This window comes from Anser anser (assembly GCF_964211835.1).
Source record: "Anser anser genome assembly, chromosome: 4".
Classification (NCBI taxonomy): domain Eukaryota; kingdom Metazoa; phylum Chordata; class Aves; order Anseriformes; family Anatidae; genus Anser; species Anser anser.
Genome location: NC_139724.1, coordinates 34,123,721 through 34,143,870, shown reverse-complemented (window position 1 = coordinate 34,143,870; position 20,150 = coordinate 34,123,721). Strand labels below are relative to the sequence as shown.

General features: G+C 35.8%; 1 protein-coding gene across 3 annotated transcripts in view; it reads right to left on the bottom strand.

Annotated features, from left to right (window-relative positions):
* The window catches only part of LRBA (LPS responsive beige-like anchor protein), a 397,026-nt gene that overhangs the window by 281,450 nt on the left and 95,426 nt on the right, over nt 1-20,150 (bottom strand). For 2 of the 3 annotated variants that reach the window (XM_083836333.1, XM_083836331.1), the window contains 3 exons: nt 12,358-12,436; nt 12,102-12,235; nt 10,310-10,371 (listed from right to left, as the gene is read on the bottom strand). In XM_083836333.1, coding sequence (XP_083692459.1) covers nt 10,310-10,371; nt 12,102-12,235; nt 12,358-12,436 — 275 coding nt within the window. The remainder of the gene's footprint in view (nt 1-10,309; nt 10,372-12,101; nt 12,236-12,357; nt 12,437-20,150) is intronic. The other variant, XM_083836332.1, reaches the window with a different exon arrangement.

Below are 20,150 nucleotides of genomic sequence, written 5' to 3'. Positions count from 1 at the left end.
AAAGTCAGCATGGTATCATCCTTCTGACTAGACTGCCAAGCCACAGGGTGTGCTCTCACTGCACAAAACTCACCTTAAATGGTGGTGTTTTTTTAAGTCCTAGTGTGCTGGTGAAGCAACAGGATACCTTTTTTCTTCAGAAAAGTCTTGCTTCTGTAGCTAAATTATGTTCCCTTACTTTTGAACATCTGCAGCAGTGTACATTCGGGGAGATGAAACTGACCTGTTCCCCTCTCAGACCCCCAAAATTCACATTTAAGTTACAATATCCTCTCTCCTCCCTGAACAGAAAAAAAATTATACATTAATCATACTTTCAGCCTAGTTTTAAATTCTAAAGGCTAATATATTTAGCTGTAGTGGACATGTTTGCTATTAAATTGCCATTAACACCACAGCCTGGATTCCTGACCAAATTCAAGTAATTTTCATTTGATAAGAGAAATTTTCCCAGTAAGAGTCTGCATCATCTGAAAAGCCTACAAAACAACCACTAATGATAGTGTGCATATATATGTATATAAGCATATATCACCAAAAAAAAGGCGGGGGGGAGAAGGGGAGGAAAGAGGTGGAATTCCTTTTTTTCCCCCAGCACTTTACTGATGGTAAGACTTACATTTTAGTAAGATGACCTTAGGAAAGTTCATCTCCTTCTCTTCCAGTATGGCAAACTATTTCTAAGAGGGCTTTTGTGCTTTTTTTAACCCTACCTTCTACGTTTCCCTCTATCCGAAGTCTGCAAGTCATGCTGACGAGTGTATTGTCCTGAGAAATAATGCATCATGTAAATCCACACCAAAACATCATGGCTTTACTACACCTATCCACTTCTACCTGTCTATACACCTTCTCAGTTGAATATTTAGCACGCATGCCAACTTCCTTACATATACTTCTTATTTTTGTTCAAAACCCCAAAACTCACTCACTTTCCAAAAAACTGCAATGTAGTATAGAATAAAAAACAACAGTTCTTTCACACTTACCTTCTCAGTCTCATAGCCTGCTTTTATTAAGTACTTCAAAGTAAAGTTGCTGAAAATTACATAGGGCATTTTCCAAATGGGTCATAAGTAGGTCTACAGAAAGTGATTTTTTATTAGGAAGCCATTTCTATTGCTTTCGTGATTATTTATATCTAATATGCACAAACACGTATCCCATTTAATACAAGTATGACAAAGATCATATACTGTTCTGTTTTCCACATGCTAAATGTAACACATCATAGATTTTACTCACCTTAAAATTCCACATCATATATTCTGTCTCTAAATTGGGGAGTGAGGAAACCTTTAAAGCATCTCCTAGACTAAGAATTATGGAAAGATATAAGGAGATAAAGCCAAAGCAGTATCTTGTGCATTTTAACTACTGTGACCACTACTTGTCGGGATACAACTAAAAAGCGCTTATTGCATCAAGTCAAAAATATGCCACTTACTATTCATACAGTATTGACAAATCATTCCCAATACATTCTAATCTTTTTCCATACTCAAAGCAACAGATTAGTTTAAATTATACACTTCTTTGATTTCTATTACTAAGCAAACTGTCAATATACACCCACTTCACAGACTTATGAAAGAAACCATTCCCTCTATTAGTTTATTTTTAAAAAAAAAAAACTTGGCAGTGATGGACACAGAGGTTTTAGAGTCCTGTAAGCCATACTAAGAGCTAACAAAACATATTATTCCTGAAGCCAGCAACTACAACTAAGAATAAAGACAGAGCTTGAACATATCTTAAGTGTAGCAAACTAATGTGGGATCCACGAAGTGCAAAGCTTAGTGATTATTATGAAAAAGTCCTTTTATGAAATTCCTATTTAAACAGGTTAGAATGGCTCTTCAAGCAATTTCATTGAATCAGATAGGTTAAATATTGCAGGCAATTATAAGCAATGCATGTTTCAAACAATTAAGAAAGCAATGGGAAATCGAAGTAGGAGTGAACTTCCAAGAGGAAAAAATGCATTAACCCTTTTTTCTCCTGCGGATTCTAAATCTATGCAGCACTTACATCAGAAAAAAAATATCCATAGTTAATTCCAAATGTAATTTCAACATACTCCAGTTCAAAGGAAAGGATTTCCAGCCGTTTCTATTTATTTAAATCTTATCAAAATTGCACTTCAGACAGTTATCTACCAAGCTGGCATCCAGTTTCAAACATTTAAAACATATAACACAGTTCAATGAAGCAAGCAGCAAAATATCTTTAGCATACGTAATCCTTTTGTAATTATTCCAAGTACCCTGCTCAATGATATATACCAACTATGAAAGTTCAGCACCCAAAGTGACATTCTCAGAGATGTAGGAAATTTGTTCAGAATGATTTTATGAGAACTCAGGAAAGAAAGAAGCTATACTGTGTTTACAAATACGCAGATACACAAAGCATAACAGAGAATCCAAGGGATCTAGGCAGATTGCTATTTTAACTTTGTTTTGCTAAAAGAAAACTTACTGACAGGACAGTATCTAAAATCCAAGCACCAAAGGACTATGCTTAAGGGAGTCTAGATTCCACAGCTAAAGCTGTGACTGACCATTCACCACACAGCTCTCTGTGTCGATATCAAGTACCTTGTAATGCAGAAGAATGCAGAAACCCTCAGCTTTATCCCCAACACCTTACAGAGAAGAACAGAATGTCTTCATAAATCATAACCAAAGGTGGAAAGTATAACTGAGGACAAAGCAGATGAATCACAATGTTGATTTTACACACTGAAAGAGTTTAATTTCTTTCTAAACTGGAATCTTCCACATTGCCAGGTGAATGCCCTTAAGCTTTTGGACTACCAACTTCTTTGGGAGTTTCTGTTCAAATTTTTCCTCTGACTGACTATTCTGCTTGATGATAACAACAACTATTACTTGAAATATTAATTAAAGTGCAAGTCTTTTCTATGGGAGGACAGCACTGATAGCATGGTCACTGGCTACTCTGTGGGATCCATCTTCCACTCTACCTAGCTTTGATCAGTCTCTATCCTGGAAAACCAAGTGATTGGAGATAAAAATACACACTGAAAGGGGTAAATAACAAGAAGAGTTTTTTTGAAAAGGAAATAGTTTCCAATATAAAATCACTTGACTGAAAATATCCTGAAGTAGACTGTACATAAAGCTCACCAGACATTTCCTAATACCTTCCGTACAACAGCATTATAAAGATAGAATAAGAATCTTCCATTTTGTATGCCAGTTACACTGGCCGTGCAATATTTGTTACAAAATTGCATTAGGAATGTTCCTACTTCGACCTGCGTAACAACTAATAACATGCTTTATAATACGCCTAACTCAACTTGGTATGAAGTAGATCTAAGGCAGCTTCAGAATCTAGATAAACAATAGCAGAATAAGATGACTCAGGGGTCTGTCTTGGGACTGGTACTTTTTAATATCTTCATCAATGACATAGACAATGGGATCGAGTGCACCCTCAGCAAGTTTGCAGATGACACCAAGCTGATTGGTGCAGTCAATACAACAGAAGGAAGGGAAGCCATTTAGAGGGACCTGGACAAGCTTGAGAAATAGGCCCATATGAACCTAATGATGTCCAGCAAGCCAAAGCACAAGGTGCTGCAACTAGGTCAGGGCAATCCCAGACACGAGGGCAGACTGGGAGAAGAACTCATTGAGAGCAGCCCTGCAGAGAAGGACTCGTGGGTTCTGGTGGACAAATGCTCGACATGAGCCAGCAGTGTGTGCTTGCAGCCCAGAAGGCCAACTGCATCCTGGGCTGCCTTACCAGAGGAGTAGCCAGCAGGGAAGAGGGAAGTGATTGTGCTCGTCTGCTCTGCCCTTGGTAGGCTGGAGTGCTGTGTCCAAGTCTGGGGCCCCCAGCACAAGAAGGATGTGGAGCTGTTCAAGTGGGTCCAGAGGAGGGCCACAAGGATGATGAGAGGGCTGGAGCACCTCTCCTATGAAGAAAAGCTGAGAGAGCTGGGGCTGTTCAGCCTGGAGAAGAGAAGACTCTCTCTGGGGAGACCTTATGGAAGCCTTTCAGTATTTAAAGGGGGCTTATAAAAAACGATGGAGAGCAACTTTTTGCTCGGTCAGATAATGACAGGGCAAGGGGAAATGGTTTTCAACTAAAAGAGGGGAGATTTAGATTAGAAGTTAGGACGAAATTCTTCACTCATCTGAGGCACTGGAACAGGTTGCCCAGAGAAGCTGTGGATGCCCCATCCCTGGAGGGTGTTCAAGGCCAGGTTATATGAGGCCCTGGGCAACCTGATCTAGTGGGTGGCATCCCTGTCCATGGCAGGGGGTTGGAACTGGCTCATCTTTAATGTCCCTTCCAACCCAAACCATTCTGTGATTCTATGATACGATTCTATCACTTTGAATACTCTTGCTTCCTTCCACAGCTAGCTCATCTCTACAGAAGGCTAGGCTAGCAGATATTGTTTAAATGTTCAAATTCTTCAGAATAACACAAGCTAATAAACATACAACATGTTTACCCACAACGCACCTGTGGGAAATGAATATTTTTGTGCACCTCAGAGCACTACTCTCATACTAAACTGGAAACACTGAATACTTCACATCTTTGCAAAGAAAGTTAACAAAAGGCAAACACCTATGGACACAACTCACAGAGCACCTTCTCCTGAACTTATCCATTTAGACTTTTGGAAGTCCTTTTTTCTACTTTTTATTTGTCACGGCGTTAATCCTTTCTATTTGCCTAATAAAGTTATGTTTCTAAGTATTTTATCACAAAATCAATTTATTACTCAAGGTTAGGGTTTGTTTGTTTTTACACAAATATAGCTGCATTCATCATTCATTCTTACCAGAATTATACTATCCAGACTGTAATCTTTAATAAGAAAAAGACACAAAGATAAAGCCATGCTGCTTCAAAGAACTAGATTAACTGCTATAGATTCTAAGTGGCCTTAAAGTGAAATTAAAATGTATTAAAATCAATATAAGGTCATTTGGCTGCAAAATTTCCTACAAAATCTGCCTTCTGTACCAAAATAAATACATTTTTCAGATCATGAGTCTAAAGGATTATTAGATCCCTTTAAACTAATTTTCAGCTATTAGAACACAAAGTAATTAGATGGAAAAATATCATCTTGATTAAAATGTCATCACCTAAATGGTGGGTCACAAACATTCAAACAGCATTTATTCTCTTAATAACTAAACCAATATATTGTTAGAGTTTTGGTGCTTCTGTTGATTTCAGCTGCCACGGTATCATACCGATATAGCCCGTTAGATAACCTCTACCCAATTCAGCTAAAACTTCACAGTGATCTCTATGACTATCCATCACATGGAATTGCACTCAGAAGTAAATTACGAACCAGTGCAGATCACAGTGCATCACCACAATACGTTCTCTCTGGACGTAACAAAAACCTAAAACCAGACATCTACATCAGCTAAAGTCTCCAAATAATTCAGAGGCTTACCAATTTTTAGTACACTGCAGAAATCCATTCCTGAGGTAATGAAATTGGATCATTGATACAAAGCTTAATTCCAAGTACAGAATACCCAGGAAAGCCTTAAGATCATGTGAAATTTTACAAACATCCAAGTACCAGGGTGAAGGAGGGGGATGGTGTGCAACAAGTGTGATGAAAATCAAAATCTTAACTACCATTATATCATGCTTCCTTGGGGGAAACACAAAATCCTATTGTTTGTTCACAGGTACATGATTGTGTGGCACATGTTGATATTGTTTAAATAATTATAATTCCTTCTTCTGCTTTAATGCTACTGATCAGTTTCTTTTCCTATTTTCTGCCTTATGTTAAGGCACACAGCCTTGAATCATGCTTTCCTCTTCAAAAAATATAATAATAATCCCCAAAACTATCAGCACAGCACATGACATATTCAACTGTAATCATCTTTCGTTGAACCATATGAACAGATGCTATACTTGCACACAAACTTCTGGAGCATCAGAGTTTATGCTTCCCTCTTACATCTCCTCAATGAAAGATGTACTTTATCAAGGCCAAATATAAATCTAGCAGCTCAGTTATGTGGTTGTATTGCAATACACCACATACATATTTCCAGAAGATAAAATACCTAGAGATTAAATGTATTAAAGCATTGGTCTTGGTTTTCTAAATCCCATCACCTGTTAAGGATGTGTCCTTAACCCCTTTGAAACAACAGAGGCCAGAAGAGGGAGGAACCACACAGCTTTTCTACACTGAACCAGCAAGTAGGGTGTGTCTGTGTGTGTGTGGGAGGGTTGCTGTTATCATAAAACATTATGCAGTTTTTGTTAATTTTTATTTGCCAAACTTCTATAAAGGTTGGGTGGCTTTCCACCTATTTTAGAAAATTTTACAATAGCAGAACAGTACTGGAGCCAGTTAGTGGAAGATTATGGGCTAGAAAATTTAGATGCAGTAGTAAAAAGCTCTCAAGTAAAATATGTATCCAACAAGAACCTAGTTAGTTCTCTTAAATATATTTCAGTGACAATTCAGTTGATTTACTACAGAAAAAAGGATGAAGAATTTTTCAAGAGCCGAAAATTCTATAAATTCAAAGGCATCAGGGAAAAAAACCAAACTTCCTTCACCTATTTTCGTACCTTTTCACCTTGGATCTACAATAATAGGATGAACATTTCATGTATGTGAGTAATGGAGAATTATTTTTTTTTTAGAAACTCCATGAGAGTATGGAAGAAAACAGTTTTTCCCATTTCAGTTAAGTATTTCAAGGAAAAAGCTGACAAATGAAAGGATGCACAGTAGGAAATTTACTTTATGGATAAACACACACTCATTCACATGTGCCCCTTTGAGTTTTAGGGCATTGAGCAAGAGTCATTTTAGATGAAAATGCTTTTTTCAAGGATGATATCACAGTTTCCCCGTGCAGAAACCTTGTCTCACAATAGCAGGTGAGCATCTTTAACATCCTGACGTCACTTATTTAAAAGGGATAGTAGACACAGGTCTTCACTCTTTTGGCTGGTTTAATTACCTCAACAGAATGCCAGGCCAGACTAGATGGTGCTTCTAGGTTCACTGTACTGTATGCATTTCTGATAAATGGGAAAAGAATAGATGACCTGGCAGAAGGCTCAGACAATAACATGTGATTTACAGGACATGAGTGCAGCTACTATAAGATTTATCTGACAGCCCTCTCCGATAGTGGACTGTTGAGTATCCGATGGAATGATTTCTAGTCTGGAAAGTCTGCTACTGAGTAGCCATACACATTATTTATTTATTAGATGTTTTGGGTTGAAACCATTTTTAAATGATGCACTTCACAATGCTCAGCCATAAATTTAGTTTTAAACCCTAGAAGGGAGGTAGTGTTATTGGAATGTGTGTCAGACTGAATTAGGATGAGCAACACAACGCGTTTATAAAGTGGCCTTGAATGCAACGTCGATTCTTTCAAAAATGATATTAATGTCAAATAAGCAGGAACACTTTGCAGTAATATTAAATGAAGGATTTCTTTATGTTTTGATAGATTTATATAAATGTAAGTATACACACAGACACATGTCTCAAAATGTAGTGTGTCTATCAAAACAACACAACTTTTTTTTGTCTTAGAAAAAGCCTTTTGTCTGTATTTCAAACCACCTGTTTCTCCTTTTACTTTGTGTAAACCATAAAACAATGAGTCAAAATATAAACACAAAACCAAAACACGGAAGCAGTACACTTTTTCCAAATGCTTGCATACACAAAATTTAAACAAGAAAGGGTCTGAGCAGGGTGTAACAATTTCATAGAACTCTCATCATCTTGATTTTTTTCATCACTTCACCTGCGAGTTTCATTTTTTCATTTTTATGGGGAAAAAATTACTTGTGAGATTTTATTATTTTATTTTGCACTTCTGAGAAAGAAGAAAATATTCCAGTCATAAATCTAAATCAACATCTTTTAGAAAAACAAACCAAGTGCTTACTACACATATACAATGTTTAAAACTAATTTTCAGAAAGAGGTTAACAAAAACACCAAAGTTATTAATCAGAGCAGTCTTTCAATTTCACAATATGATGGCTGACAAATTTGTGAAGTTTTAAATCAAATTTGCAGATACTTACTTTGGAACTATGGCACATTATTTATGTGATTAAAAACTAGTTTTTGACCTGATCTTTTGATCTTTGGCACTTCATCCTCTCCATCTCCTCTTGAAAATTAATTAAAATTTTAGCAAAAGGATATCACTTCACTTCCCACCCTATCTTTGGCCAAAAGAGAAAAAAAAAAAAGAAAAAGAAAAAAAATCAATCAAGCTCAACCCCATCTCCTCCTAGTATCTGTAAAATGTCATCTTGAAATTCAATTTCATATCTCTCAGGCTTTCATGTAGCAAAAGACAGTTCACTTCTTAACAAAATAAATCACTTCTGTGATTGCCATCCTGACCTCTTTGAATTAGGAAAATTCAAAGTGAAAAATGTAATTATCACCCCAGAACAATCTGTATACATCTGGAGCTAATTTCAGATTCATTTCTCACGTCATTTTTCATATTGCGCCAAAAATTACAGCTGCTATGCAACTCTAAAAAGACTTCCAGGTCTTTGTGACTTTATTGGTTTATTTCTACTATTTCACAAAGAACAACCTCAAGTCTCTAAAACTAGCACTGCTAAGCAATCACTATATCCTCAATTTGATTAGATTAGTATTAAGTGGCACTGTGACACGTATGACAAATAGATGCATTAGAGCACGTCATTTATTCCTTATCCTTTCCACTTCCCAAAACCAAACAAGTGACATACAGTACAGAGCAAAACACGATTTTTAAAAGATTAGATTACCCTACCAAAAAAAAAAAGAAAAAGTCAACCACTAATTATTGAAACAAGCAGCAAGCATACCAAAACCTAATTTTTAAAATGCTAACACCAAGCTGTCAGACACATATTTAGTACTCAGATTAGTTTTACTCTAGCACATTAATAAATTAATATTAAAACTTGCATATGAATTTCCTGGTAGCAAGGATTCTTTTTTTGGCTTATATCAGCAGCAAATTCATATTCTAGAAGTTGTGAACAATGTCCACTTGACAATATGTAAAATAACTAAATTCCAGAAGTTCCAGGAGGAATATTAAATTCCTTTCAGAGTAAAACTACTTTTTTTCTGTGGAAGATGGAAAACTAGATAAGCAAAGTTCTACATACGTTCATTAGTAATAAGCTCACTGGAAAACATAACTACTCTTCACTAGTTCATTGTAAAAATCTATTAGGTGTAATCTCCAGAAGTAATTGTTCTTATTGCATTTTATTGACAATGCAGACTATTGATTTTTCACACCTTCTATGATTCTTTCATTTGTATTCATGAAATGTCTATCAGCACACTCTAAATAAATTTGGCAATATAGGCACTAAAACGAATAAATCGATGTGAAGAAACATTAATTTTGCATTATCCTTATTCGTCAGGCAAGCAAACCATAAGGGTTGTAAATGAAGGTCAAAGGTTTTGAAATGGGTCAGAACCCTTGACCTCTAGACCAATACCATTCCCATTAAAAAAGGCTATTTTAAAGTTTTAAGTAGGGGAATTTACTACCAGAAAGGTATCATTTTTAAGGCACCAAAAGAAAGGCTCAATAAAAACATTCTTCCATTTAATTACAAAAAAAAAAAAAAAAGAAAGAAATAACCCAAAAGAAAACCCAATTAATTCCTTCATCACAATTTTAAGAAAGTTCCTCAGGGTGTTTATTTTCTATGCACAAGTAGAGGCGATTTTCAGGTTCTTAAGTATCTAAAACCACTTTGCTTTTAGGAACGTAGGAAGCCCCAAACAGCTGACAACCAGGACTGTTTTCTTATATTTTTCTCAAATTCTTATTACCTGTCATATCAATTAAGAATGACACGGTTTCAAAAGTATTTATCACTCATTTCATAACCTCGACACAAAAGGAAAAATTCTACTCATCCCAGAGGATTCAACATGCCAAGACACAGAAATCAATCTGGTTCTATACCCTTAATATTTTATTGATCCTATTTTATCTTACAAAAATGACAGCATAGAATTATGTCGGCATACCGACATCGAGGTTATGTAAACGCTCAACAGTAAGGTAACATAAAACCCTTAGTGTCTTCTCTTTCCTACCCAATAGTCACAATTAGTATCAGAAAACTTTTTAGGAAGTCAATAAGGCCTTGCATGCAACCTTTTTTAAATAATTACACAGTCTTAAAATTTCAACTGCAATTCCCATTGTGCTCAAAGACTGCAATTCAAACACTATGTAAATCTCACCTGAGAGCAAAGAAGCATCACTAGCTCCACAACTGAACTGCTAGATTTCATACACACGAGACCTAGAAAAAGAAAAAAATATTAGACATAAACACATGCTTATATAGCATCATTTGTTAACACAAAATATTGCAAAGTACAATAGATTAGAAGCGTCTCAACAAGCAAAGAAGGATGAAATTCACAAACCACTTACAGTTTAATTTTTTTAATTTATCAGCACAAAATAAAACTATGTGAGGAAGATTGTAAATTCGAAGCTTTGCATCTAAAGATGCAACTAATTGTAATACATTAGCTACAATATTCAGAGTTTCATAAATGTTTTTATTTCAAAATGACCAGAAGTGTGCTTAACATATGTTATATTAATCCAGTGTATCTACATTTTGCTATTTCTTGAAGGATTGGGTCATTATATATGCAGAGAAGGGAAATGGCTTTATGACCTTTGCTTTCTCCATTGCGCATTCTCCTTTCAGCCCCCAGCTATCAATCAAGTTTCCATTTTGTTTCATGGCAGCAGACATCCCAAACACTCTTATTAGTACTTTGACCTTTAACCCCACACTAAACCTTAGCAGAAGCGCAAGCAGTAACATATTATATATTCTCAACTGTTTATAAATGAATTTGACTTATTATTATTTGTATTTGCATGTTGTTTTGTTTTGAGATTGTCTATGACTTTTCTTTTGGCCCCCAAAATGGTTTGGTGTGTTTATTTTTGTCTACTCAGTTCAAATTCTCCCAATCATTTTTTTGCTGTGTTTTTTTTGATCATCCTAACTACAATATATTCATCTCTCTGTATATATATATAATCTACATTACAGTCAAAATACTTTGAAACCAGGTTATGTTTATCTTAAGACAGAGAAAATGCAACTAAATAGGATACAAAAACTGCAATTTTCAAACTAAAAATGGGTGGTAAAAACAGTTTTGTATGATGTAACAATTAAGAGAAATCTGAAGAATTGGTGTTTGCTACTAAAAGCGCATTGTTGCAATAAACATGACTTTTTAAATTAAGGATATTAACATCTGCTTTACAGGACTGAGACTAGTTTCTAAAAAGACAAAAAACCACCAGTAGAAAGAAAACTCCATTATCCCAAACTCAATCATTTAAAATCAACACCAGGAAGAGCCACAATTGTTGCGGTACACTTGAATCTTCATTGTCTCAGAAGTGGCAGAGGATTCTTCTCAATGTATTCTTCTTACCTGCATTACTGCCTTTCAGTGAGAAACCAAAAAGAAAGAAGCAGATTCACATGCAAAAGATGCACCATAACATCCTCCGCAGAGAGTTCCCAACAGACCCACTATTACAGCATCCCAGTCAAAATGCAAGGTCATTGTATACTGAACTTTCTACACTCTACAGTTAATTCTGTGTTGAAGTGTTGACTTTAACAGCAAGTTTTCTTTTTAATGCTCACATTATTTCAGACATCAGCTTCTGTGAGACAATTCCCTGGAAGAGTCAGAAAACTAAGAAAGACATAACAGCAGTTGGTCCAACATAATGAGATATAGGAAACTATCAGATGAGATGTAGGCAAAGAGGTAGCAGGCAGATGGATGGCAAAGATGAGGAGACAATGACCTCTGGCAGAGGAGTAAAGACAGAGGGAAGAAGATGCAGCAATATCCTGTGGACAGCACTGCGTGGGAAGGCAGGAAGAAAGCTTCCAGGGCAAAGCCAGCATTAAAAATAGACATTGTGTATCTCCGAGATAAAATAAAACCAAAAAAAGTCACTTTTTTTTCAATGGAAACTTACTTGTACCTTCTATCAGCAACTCCTGCCCATGACTACCCAAAAGAGTCCGAGAAAGAAAGGGAGCAAAATCCACAAAAATCTCTCTCAGAAGCGGGGCAGCTTTTTCCAAAGCATGTTCAAGCCTGTCTGTAATACTAGTAGAAAGATACATATGATTAGCAAAAAAAAAAAAAAAAAAAAGGTAGCTGCAGAAATTCCATAGAAAGGAACATCGGTTTTTGCAACCTTGAATTGGTATAGATGTATAAGAAGTTACCTCATATTTGAAGCAGAATCTCCTGGCACTGAAGAAACTGTAGGGACAGATGGCAATTTCGAATTAGATGATCCCCTTCCTAAAAGAGGGCGTAATAAACAAATAAATTATATAGGAAAACATGGCAGAGTTTAGAAAACTGGACAAGAAACTAAAGCCTCAGGCTCAAACTTCGAGAAGCCATTGTTTTAAAATACACGCGTGAGTAAGTATACCTTTGCACTTCTCTGTACCTCAAACTTCGTGTGTCAGAAGATCCCTATTTAGTTACATTCATATTTACCAGATATGCCACAGCAAGCTTTTTAAATTTTGCTCTAGCACAAATAGAAACTAATTCAAGGAAGCCCTGCAGATTGTTTTTTGAAGGACCTCAGATTAAACTGCAGTGATCCCTCCTGTCTTTATCAGCCATGAGTCTGCCAGAATAAATATAAGAACACTTACAACCCTAAGCAGGTAACGCACATAATGTCTTACATACCTAATACTCCCTTAAAGTACTAATGTATACTGCTACTACTAACATAATTTACGTACTAATATAAAGCCAACAGTAACATTTATAACATCGTTCGGTTACCAGAAGAGCTCATCCAATTTTAAGTAACAGCAAAGCCGTAACTTTTCACCTAAAATTGTAACACACTTGTTTAAAAATGAGGCAGAACACAAAATCATTGAGCTTCTTTCAAGAGTCTAGTTTAAGTTTTTGCCACACCAGGATTCGGAGAAGACAGCTATGACAACATTCTCCATTGCACTGCCAGCATCATTAGCACAATGGCAGTGGTATAACCTCATTTACGTGTTATTAACTTGGGCACATCAATTATTCAAAGGCTGATAGAAAAGCCTGTCATTTATGTATCCTATGCTTAAAAAAAATACAATTTTGTTATGTCACATTGACAGTACACGGCAGGATAGGAATCTGTAAATACTAAGTTCTTCTGTTCAGTATATAAAGAGAAGCACAAACTTCATACTGCAGTATGGATTGGTATTAGCAATGATGGAGAGGGGGTAAGCAAGACAGCCAGAGATTTCACAGATATTTGCTGACAGGATAGGAATGGTGAAACTCACAAATCTTGCATTGCATTCCAAACTATAGAAAGGAATGAATCTTAGCAGACAGATTTCTGTGCATTTCCCAGGAGCACGACTGCTTCTAGTCCATCTGCAATCCTATCTCTTCCCAACTTAAGGCCCTGTCCTATTCTCTTTCCTCTCACCTCGCCAGTTTCAGATTCCCGTGCTGCTGGAGTGGGGTGGTGGGGGGAAGCATGAAAGAAAAGAGTTCAATCATTTCAGTTCTCACATCTAGCTTAGCAAAGACCTGACCCTTCTCAGAACTACAACTACAGAAAAAAAAATCCTGATCACCCCACCTGCAGTGGCATGAACTCGGCTAAATGCAACCTTTCTGAAATATGTTATTAAGATCCTGAAAATGTCTACCAAAATGTGTCAATCGCTACAATCAAGTCTTTCTGCTTGACTGAAGTGGAATAAATTTGTAAAAGGTTGGCAAAGGACACATCCTTAATATTGTGGTTATTTCTCCTGCCAAATTTCAGACTTCTGCTCCAAAGCAGTGGCAGACAGTTTGCCCCCAAGAATGTATTTTTTCAGTGTGGGGGAAGATGTTTTTCTCTAATCTTGTTACAAAGGCAACACAGAAACTAGAAAATTCAACCAATACATCAAAATGCTGAAGTTCTTTTTTTATTTCTTTTTCTTTCTTCATAGGTAGGAGATATCTTTGCGAATGTCATTTGCTTACCTGTTTCCTAAATTCACCGTGAAGCTCTTATTTTGACATTTGTATGGGATTAAGGGGTCAGAAAGAAATTCGGGTGGGCCATACAGAATGAGGGACCAAAAAAATAGGGAACAAAGCAATGGCTGAAAGTAAGGTAGAATTTTAGTTTCTGTGCATTCTTTCCAAAATAGTTCATATAATCAAGACAAAACAAAGATATATTTCTGAAAATTTCAAGGGGGATAGCTAGATTCTGCAAGTATTATTCAATCTTAACTTTTAAACTACTGCTGATAACTAGCATTCATAGATAGAATGCCTTAAAGAAAAAAAAAAAAAAACAGGTTTCACCAAGTCAAATCACCAAAAAGCACTTTTGGTATTCCCAAAGGAAAAGCATTCAAACAATGTACTGAAAATTAGAACAGAGTCTGCTTTACAGAAAAGGAAAACAAAGGCCACAGAAAGGGACAAGCCACATGATTCAGTGGTTCAAAAGACTCAAGTTGTTTGTGGGATACTGCACATCCACTGACATTGATTTTTTGACACACACACTTCCGTAACCTAAATATGCACAACACCTTTTCCCCACTGCCTGTTGGATTGAGACTTGAAAACAATTCATCTTAATGATAACTTTTATATTTAAATAACTTTAACTGTAATTCACAGCTTTCTCCCTAATGCCCAGCATCTCTGCTCTCACTAAAAAAGTACCTCTAATTTGAAAAGACTGTGAAGTCCACATGTCCAATAATTGACTTATGCCAATATACTGCCCATATGTTGAAAGCTGCACACTGATTTGGGAAATTCAACAAAATACAAAACTGACATTGTAGCCAAAGCCTCCAAAATAAGAAAGTCACCATGCAGACTATTTTGTTATCTAATGCGTCCATGCTTTTTATTACACATAAGATCTGTGACCAGTAATGCACTGGGTACATCAAGGTCATCAAAAGTATATACAACTAAAATCCCACCACACCAAATGCACAGAGGAAACTAGGATCATTTTATCATTATAATTAAATCATTATATCATAAATATCATTATAAATAAATGAGGCTTTAGTAGCATAGCACAATGTCAGGAGTCAGTTACAGTATTTAGGCCACAAGCAAAATAATTGAAGGAAAAATTAGAAAAAGAATCAAGGAAAACACCTGCTAGGACAATGAAATGCCATAATAGCTATCATGAGGCTAATAAACAGACATGCACTCAGTCAGAGGTAATTTTTTTTCAAACACACAATAGCACTGGCAAAAATGGTGACAGGTAAAGGAAGTCTCTGACAACACAGAGAAAGCATTACTTTTCCTTCTAGAAATCAAAACAAATTGTGCGTAACAGAGAAAGATTAATTATAAGTGTGTAAGTGGAAAACTCTAGTAGTTTTAAGTTAAAATCAACTATAAAATACAGACATAAAAAAGCACTGATAATTTGATTTTGACAAAAGCATAAGTCAGGCATCTACATAAAGTGATATTTCTTCACGCTTATCATCACATAAATCCACATTCCAAACTCAGATACATTTCACTAAAAAGTGAATCTCAGATTTATCACAGGTGAGAATTTCAGCTGCTTTTTTTTTTTTAGATGCGATTAACATGCATAGTAATTTTTGTATTCAATTGCAGTTTTGTAAAAGCACTTTTTTAAAAAAAATTAACTCAATGGCTTTTTGTTCTAATATTTTTCTGCCTTTAGTTAAAAAAAAAAAAATACTTCAGTAGCATTTTTTCATCCACAACACACATGTGGGTAAGTGCAGTAGCTACTTCAAACATGTGGAACTAAACCAACTTATCTCTTCCTTATCCTTTCACTGATAAACTGGCTCCTTCAAACTGACAGTTTTACAGACATTAGCAAGAACATAAAAGAAAATGCAAATAGATCATCTGTCTAGCACCCTTGCAGTGAAACCTTATTGTTTATTCAAGGTCCCCAAGGGTCTAAACAAATAATGTTTCTAGCAATAAAATATTGTTAAAGATCCTTTAAGATCCTTATGTTTCTGCATAAGCACTTATAAACTATGTGTGGGCAATAGAGAAGCAGTGCATGATATATTTTAGTCTGGAAGGATGGGGACAAGGTAAAAAACAAGCAAACAATTGAATTAAATAACTACACTTCTTAATTTTGTACAACAGACCTAGCATACAGAAATACACTGATATCCTTTATGACAGGAGTACCTGGTAAAATAATGAGCTCATTCAAAAATACACTTCCAGGACTGGAAGTGTAAAATGAAAGAACACAATGAAAAGTTTTACAAGCTAATATAAGGGATCTGTTACATAAACACGTCTGTAGGTTAAACCAAAACAGATTTCACAAAACAATGGTGCACTCTAAAGTGAAGTTGTTCTAAAACTGTTTTTATACTGAAATAGTGTTAAACCATTTCCACTGCATATCATTAATATTTCAGATTTTTTCAAAGCATCATGAAACTTTTTGGTAACTAGCCTTCAACTAGTGGTAGAGTCAAGTCGGAATGCTCTTGGAAATAGTTACTGTAGTTCAATGAGTTTCTTGAACTACTATTGCACTGATGGTAACTCACTTCACTTTCATTTTTCTTATTTTTGCCTGTCTCCCACTAACTTATTCTATTGCAAGACTTGAAGGTTATTTTCACCTCTCTAAAAATCAATGAATACCATTCTTCTTTGCAAAAGAAGCAAGCTGTGGGAGAAAACTTTCCTTTTCCTATATGTAGAACTAAAAAGGAGTCAACTCGTTTTTTTTAATCTCATATTAGTGCTTATTTTCAGCTTCCTTCTAAGCACCCACCTCCTTTTTCACCTCAGCATTTGACATGGCCTTCTTATTTTATTACTTCATACTATTGGTAACAGACTACACCTCTACTCAGGAGAAGCAGAAATCCTGCAACCAGCTCCGGATGGCTTAAAGGCAAAAGAAAGTGTGCGCGCACACACGTGTGTGTGTGTTTCTGTTCCTCTAACTCTCTCTCTCTCCCCCTCAAAAACTGGCAAGAGAGGGAGGAAGCAGACAACAGAAAATGAGTGGAACTTCTCAGCACTTTCTACACTTGGAGCGCCAGTACAGACAAGATGCAATTCACTCCTGCCTCCCACAGACTTTTCATACTCACTCTTTATAAAAAAATGATACTTGAGCAAGCAAATTGAACAGGAAAAGTCTCAAAATTGCATTCCTTAAACAGTAATAATACACATATGAAATCCTTCGAGTACATAAACATAGATGCTCAGAGCATCACATAAAACTGGAAATACAAACTGCAAAAGAGTTCAAAAAAGTTAATGCCACTTCAGAACATTACAATTATAACTGAAACATTTAAAAAGAAAACTAAGGGACAAACAAAATTACAAGTATCTCACTAGCACATTCACAATAGCTCAGACACCTTCACCAAGTTCTGCCTTTCCAATAGCCCTTCTGGACACTGTATGTGCAAAACTCCAATCTCATGTTCAGGCTACGGTAAATTCAAGTAAGAAACAACTCAAATTCCTGCACCTTGGGTAATCACTAGTAAATCATACTCTTCTGCTCAATACCATGCTCTCTCTGCAAGAGACAAATGATCAGCTCAACATGGGCCATGAAGAGGCTTTATTTTCTCCATCCATTATCGGGATCTTTAACGATTGGGATGACAATTCCAGCAGAAGACCAACCCAAAGATCATCAGCAACATAGTCAAAGGCAAGTTTCAACCACAAGGGGCAGATTTGTATTGAGGAAAAGCCTTTTCTGCTGTGAAATACTCAGTGGCTTGAGTAAGTGAGGATGAAGAAACCTACTAAAAAGGCCACACTGTATGAGGCCAAAACATGTTTTCGCCTTCTTTCAATATCAGAGGTATAGAGTGAGCTCAGATGGTTATCTTTCCAACTTGTCAGCACTTCCTATTTGGTAGGCCAGGACATGTCACATCCACTCAATATAAAGTCCAGTGAGCTCAGGACAATCTTAAGGGTCAAATATCTGAGATATTTACAGACCTTGAGCTACAGGCAAGATGCAAATTTTAGAAGAAAACATGGGGGAGGAAGCTGATGAATTCAGAGCACATGCAAAAGGAATGAAGACCTCTGGAACTATACTGACAGACTGATATTGCAACATGCAATTTTGATATCACACCTGCAGATGGAGGATGCTCACATACTGCATAAAGCTTCTCCCAAATTATGCTTATATAAACATTACAACTAAAACGCTGTCATTTGCTGTTTAATCTTATTTCAGTGTCTATATCTTCCTCTCATTTATATTTTGTAGTAAAGCAACTCAAACCTACACAATAGAGCATTATATGTAAAGGTTTTGTCTGCTTAGTCATTTTTACAACATATCAAACAAATGCTTATTAAACACTTTATAAAATATATGGACATAAGAAACAGCAGCTAAAATTTATTTTTAAAAGTAGCAATGTTTTAAATAGCCTTCATATAAAAATGTGTAAGCTCACAACTTACATTCTCTAACATATATCCCCAGTCTTAGCTGCTTTTAAAAAAAGATTTTTTCTTCCTTAATGACTAAGTAAACAGACTTACAATAAATGTTAACTGAAAAGAAAAAAAATAAGGACAAAGCATTGACTGTCTACTGCAAGGAGACAAAAATGAGTGAAAAACATGATCTGAACTTTGGGAAATTTCTTTTAATTTTGTTTTTATAGGAAGCTCACTTACTGTTACTCCAGTAAGGTTAAAGCCCTTATATGGAACCATACTCCAAATTTAAATGTGTGCTATTCACCTGAGCCACACAAATGTAAACTACACCATATCTCCATTTTTTTTTTGTTTCCATGCCATTACTTTACTGCAGAAAAAAAGAAACAGTCTTACATTTTAATCGGTTTAAGGCATGATTTCATGTATCCCTTTCACTACTACTTCTAATTAATTAGATTGCCAGTCTAAACATGTCTTATATTTTTAATCCTGATTAGTTTCTTTTTATTCATATCGGTTCAGATTAGATGTCCATTTTTTGCCAAAACTCCCAGACATGCTGGAAGCCACACAGTTACAAACTACATCAGTATTGTTTATTGTCTGGATTTCTGATACATTCCACAGGCACCAGGACATTTATTCTTATTCTATGCTTCTTTAAAAGATTGAATGAAACTGAAGATCAGTGTTTATCTGATTTGTTTCAATTAAAAGCAAATAAATACTGACTTCAGAAATGGTAATAATTAAGCCCATATCTAACCTGGGTAAACAGATGTGAATTTAATGCACTAGAAATTATTTTAAACAACAGTTTCAGAGCAGGTAAGGTTTTATAGTTTTAAAAACAGATTAGCTGCTAAGAGTCAATCTTCCCCAAACCACTTTAGCATTTTAAGACAGCTTATTTTCCTAGTCCAAACATTACTCCTGGACTAGCATAGTGCTATCCCCCTGTGATTTCAGTGACTAAATAGCTTCTCCCTTTTGCAAAGAATAAGAACATATTAGATTTCAATAGCTTTTCATTTCATTTATCTTGGCTGGAACAAAATCTTTCTGATTTCCCTAAGAAATGTAAGGAGCAGTTAAAAATGACAAGAAATATCTTCCAGACACAAAAGGACATGAGAATGGATTACATTCTTCCCTCAGTCTTTGAAATTTGGATGTAAGATCATAAAAATGGAAAACAGGAAGCTCAAACATTGAAAAGAAACACCAACAATCAGACATAAATTGAGATTTCCTTGATTAAGATGCAAATCAGTTTTAAGACTTGACATTAAACTTCATGGGCACAAACAATCATGTGAGCCTACACAGCCTTCCGACTTAAGCATGGCTAAGTAGAAAAGCATGCCTTTGACACAGCATATAAGGTTAAACATCATTTATCTCGTATGGAACAACCAGAGAGACTAAGGGTTCAAAGGACCACTTGCTTATAAACAACGTACTCAATTTTGTCCCCACTGAAAAAACTGTCCAAAGCAATTAGTTCAGCATCAACATTGAATCTGACCTC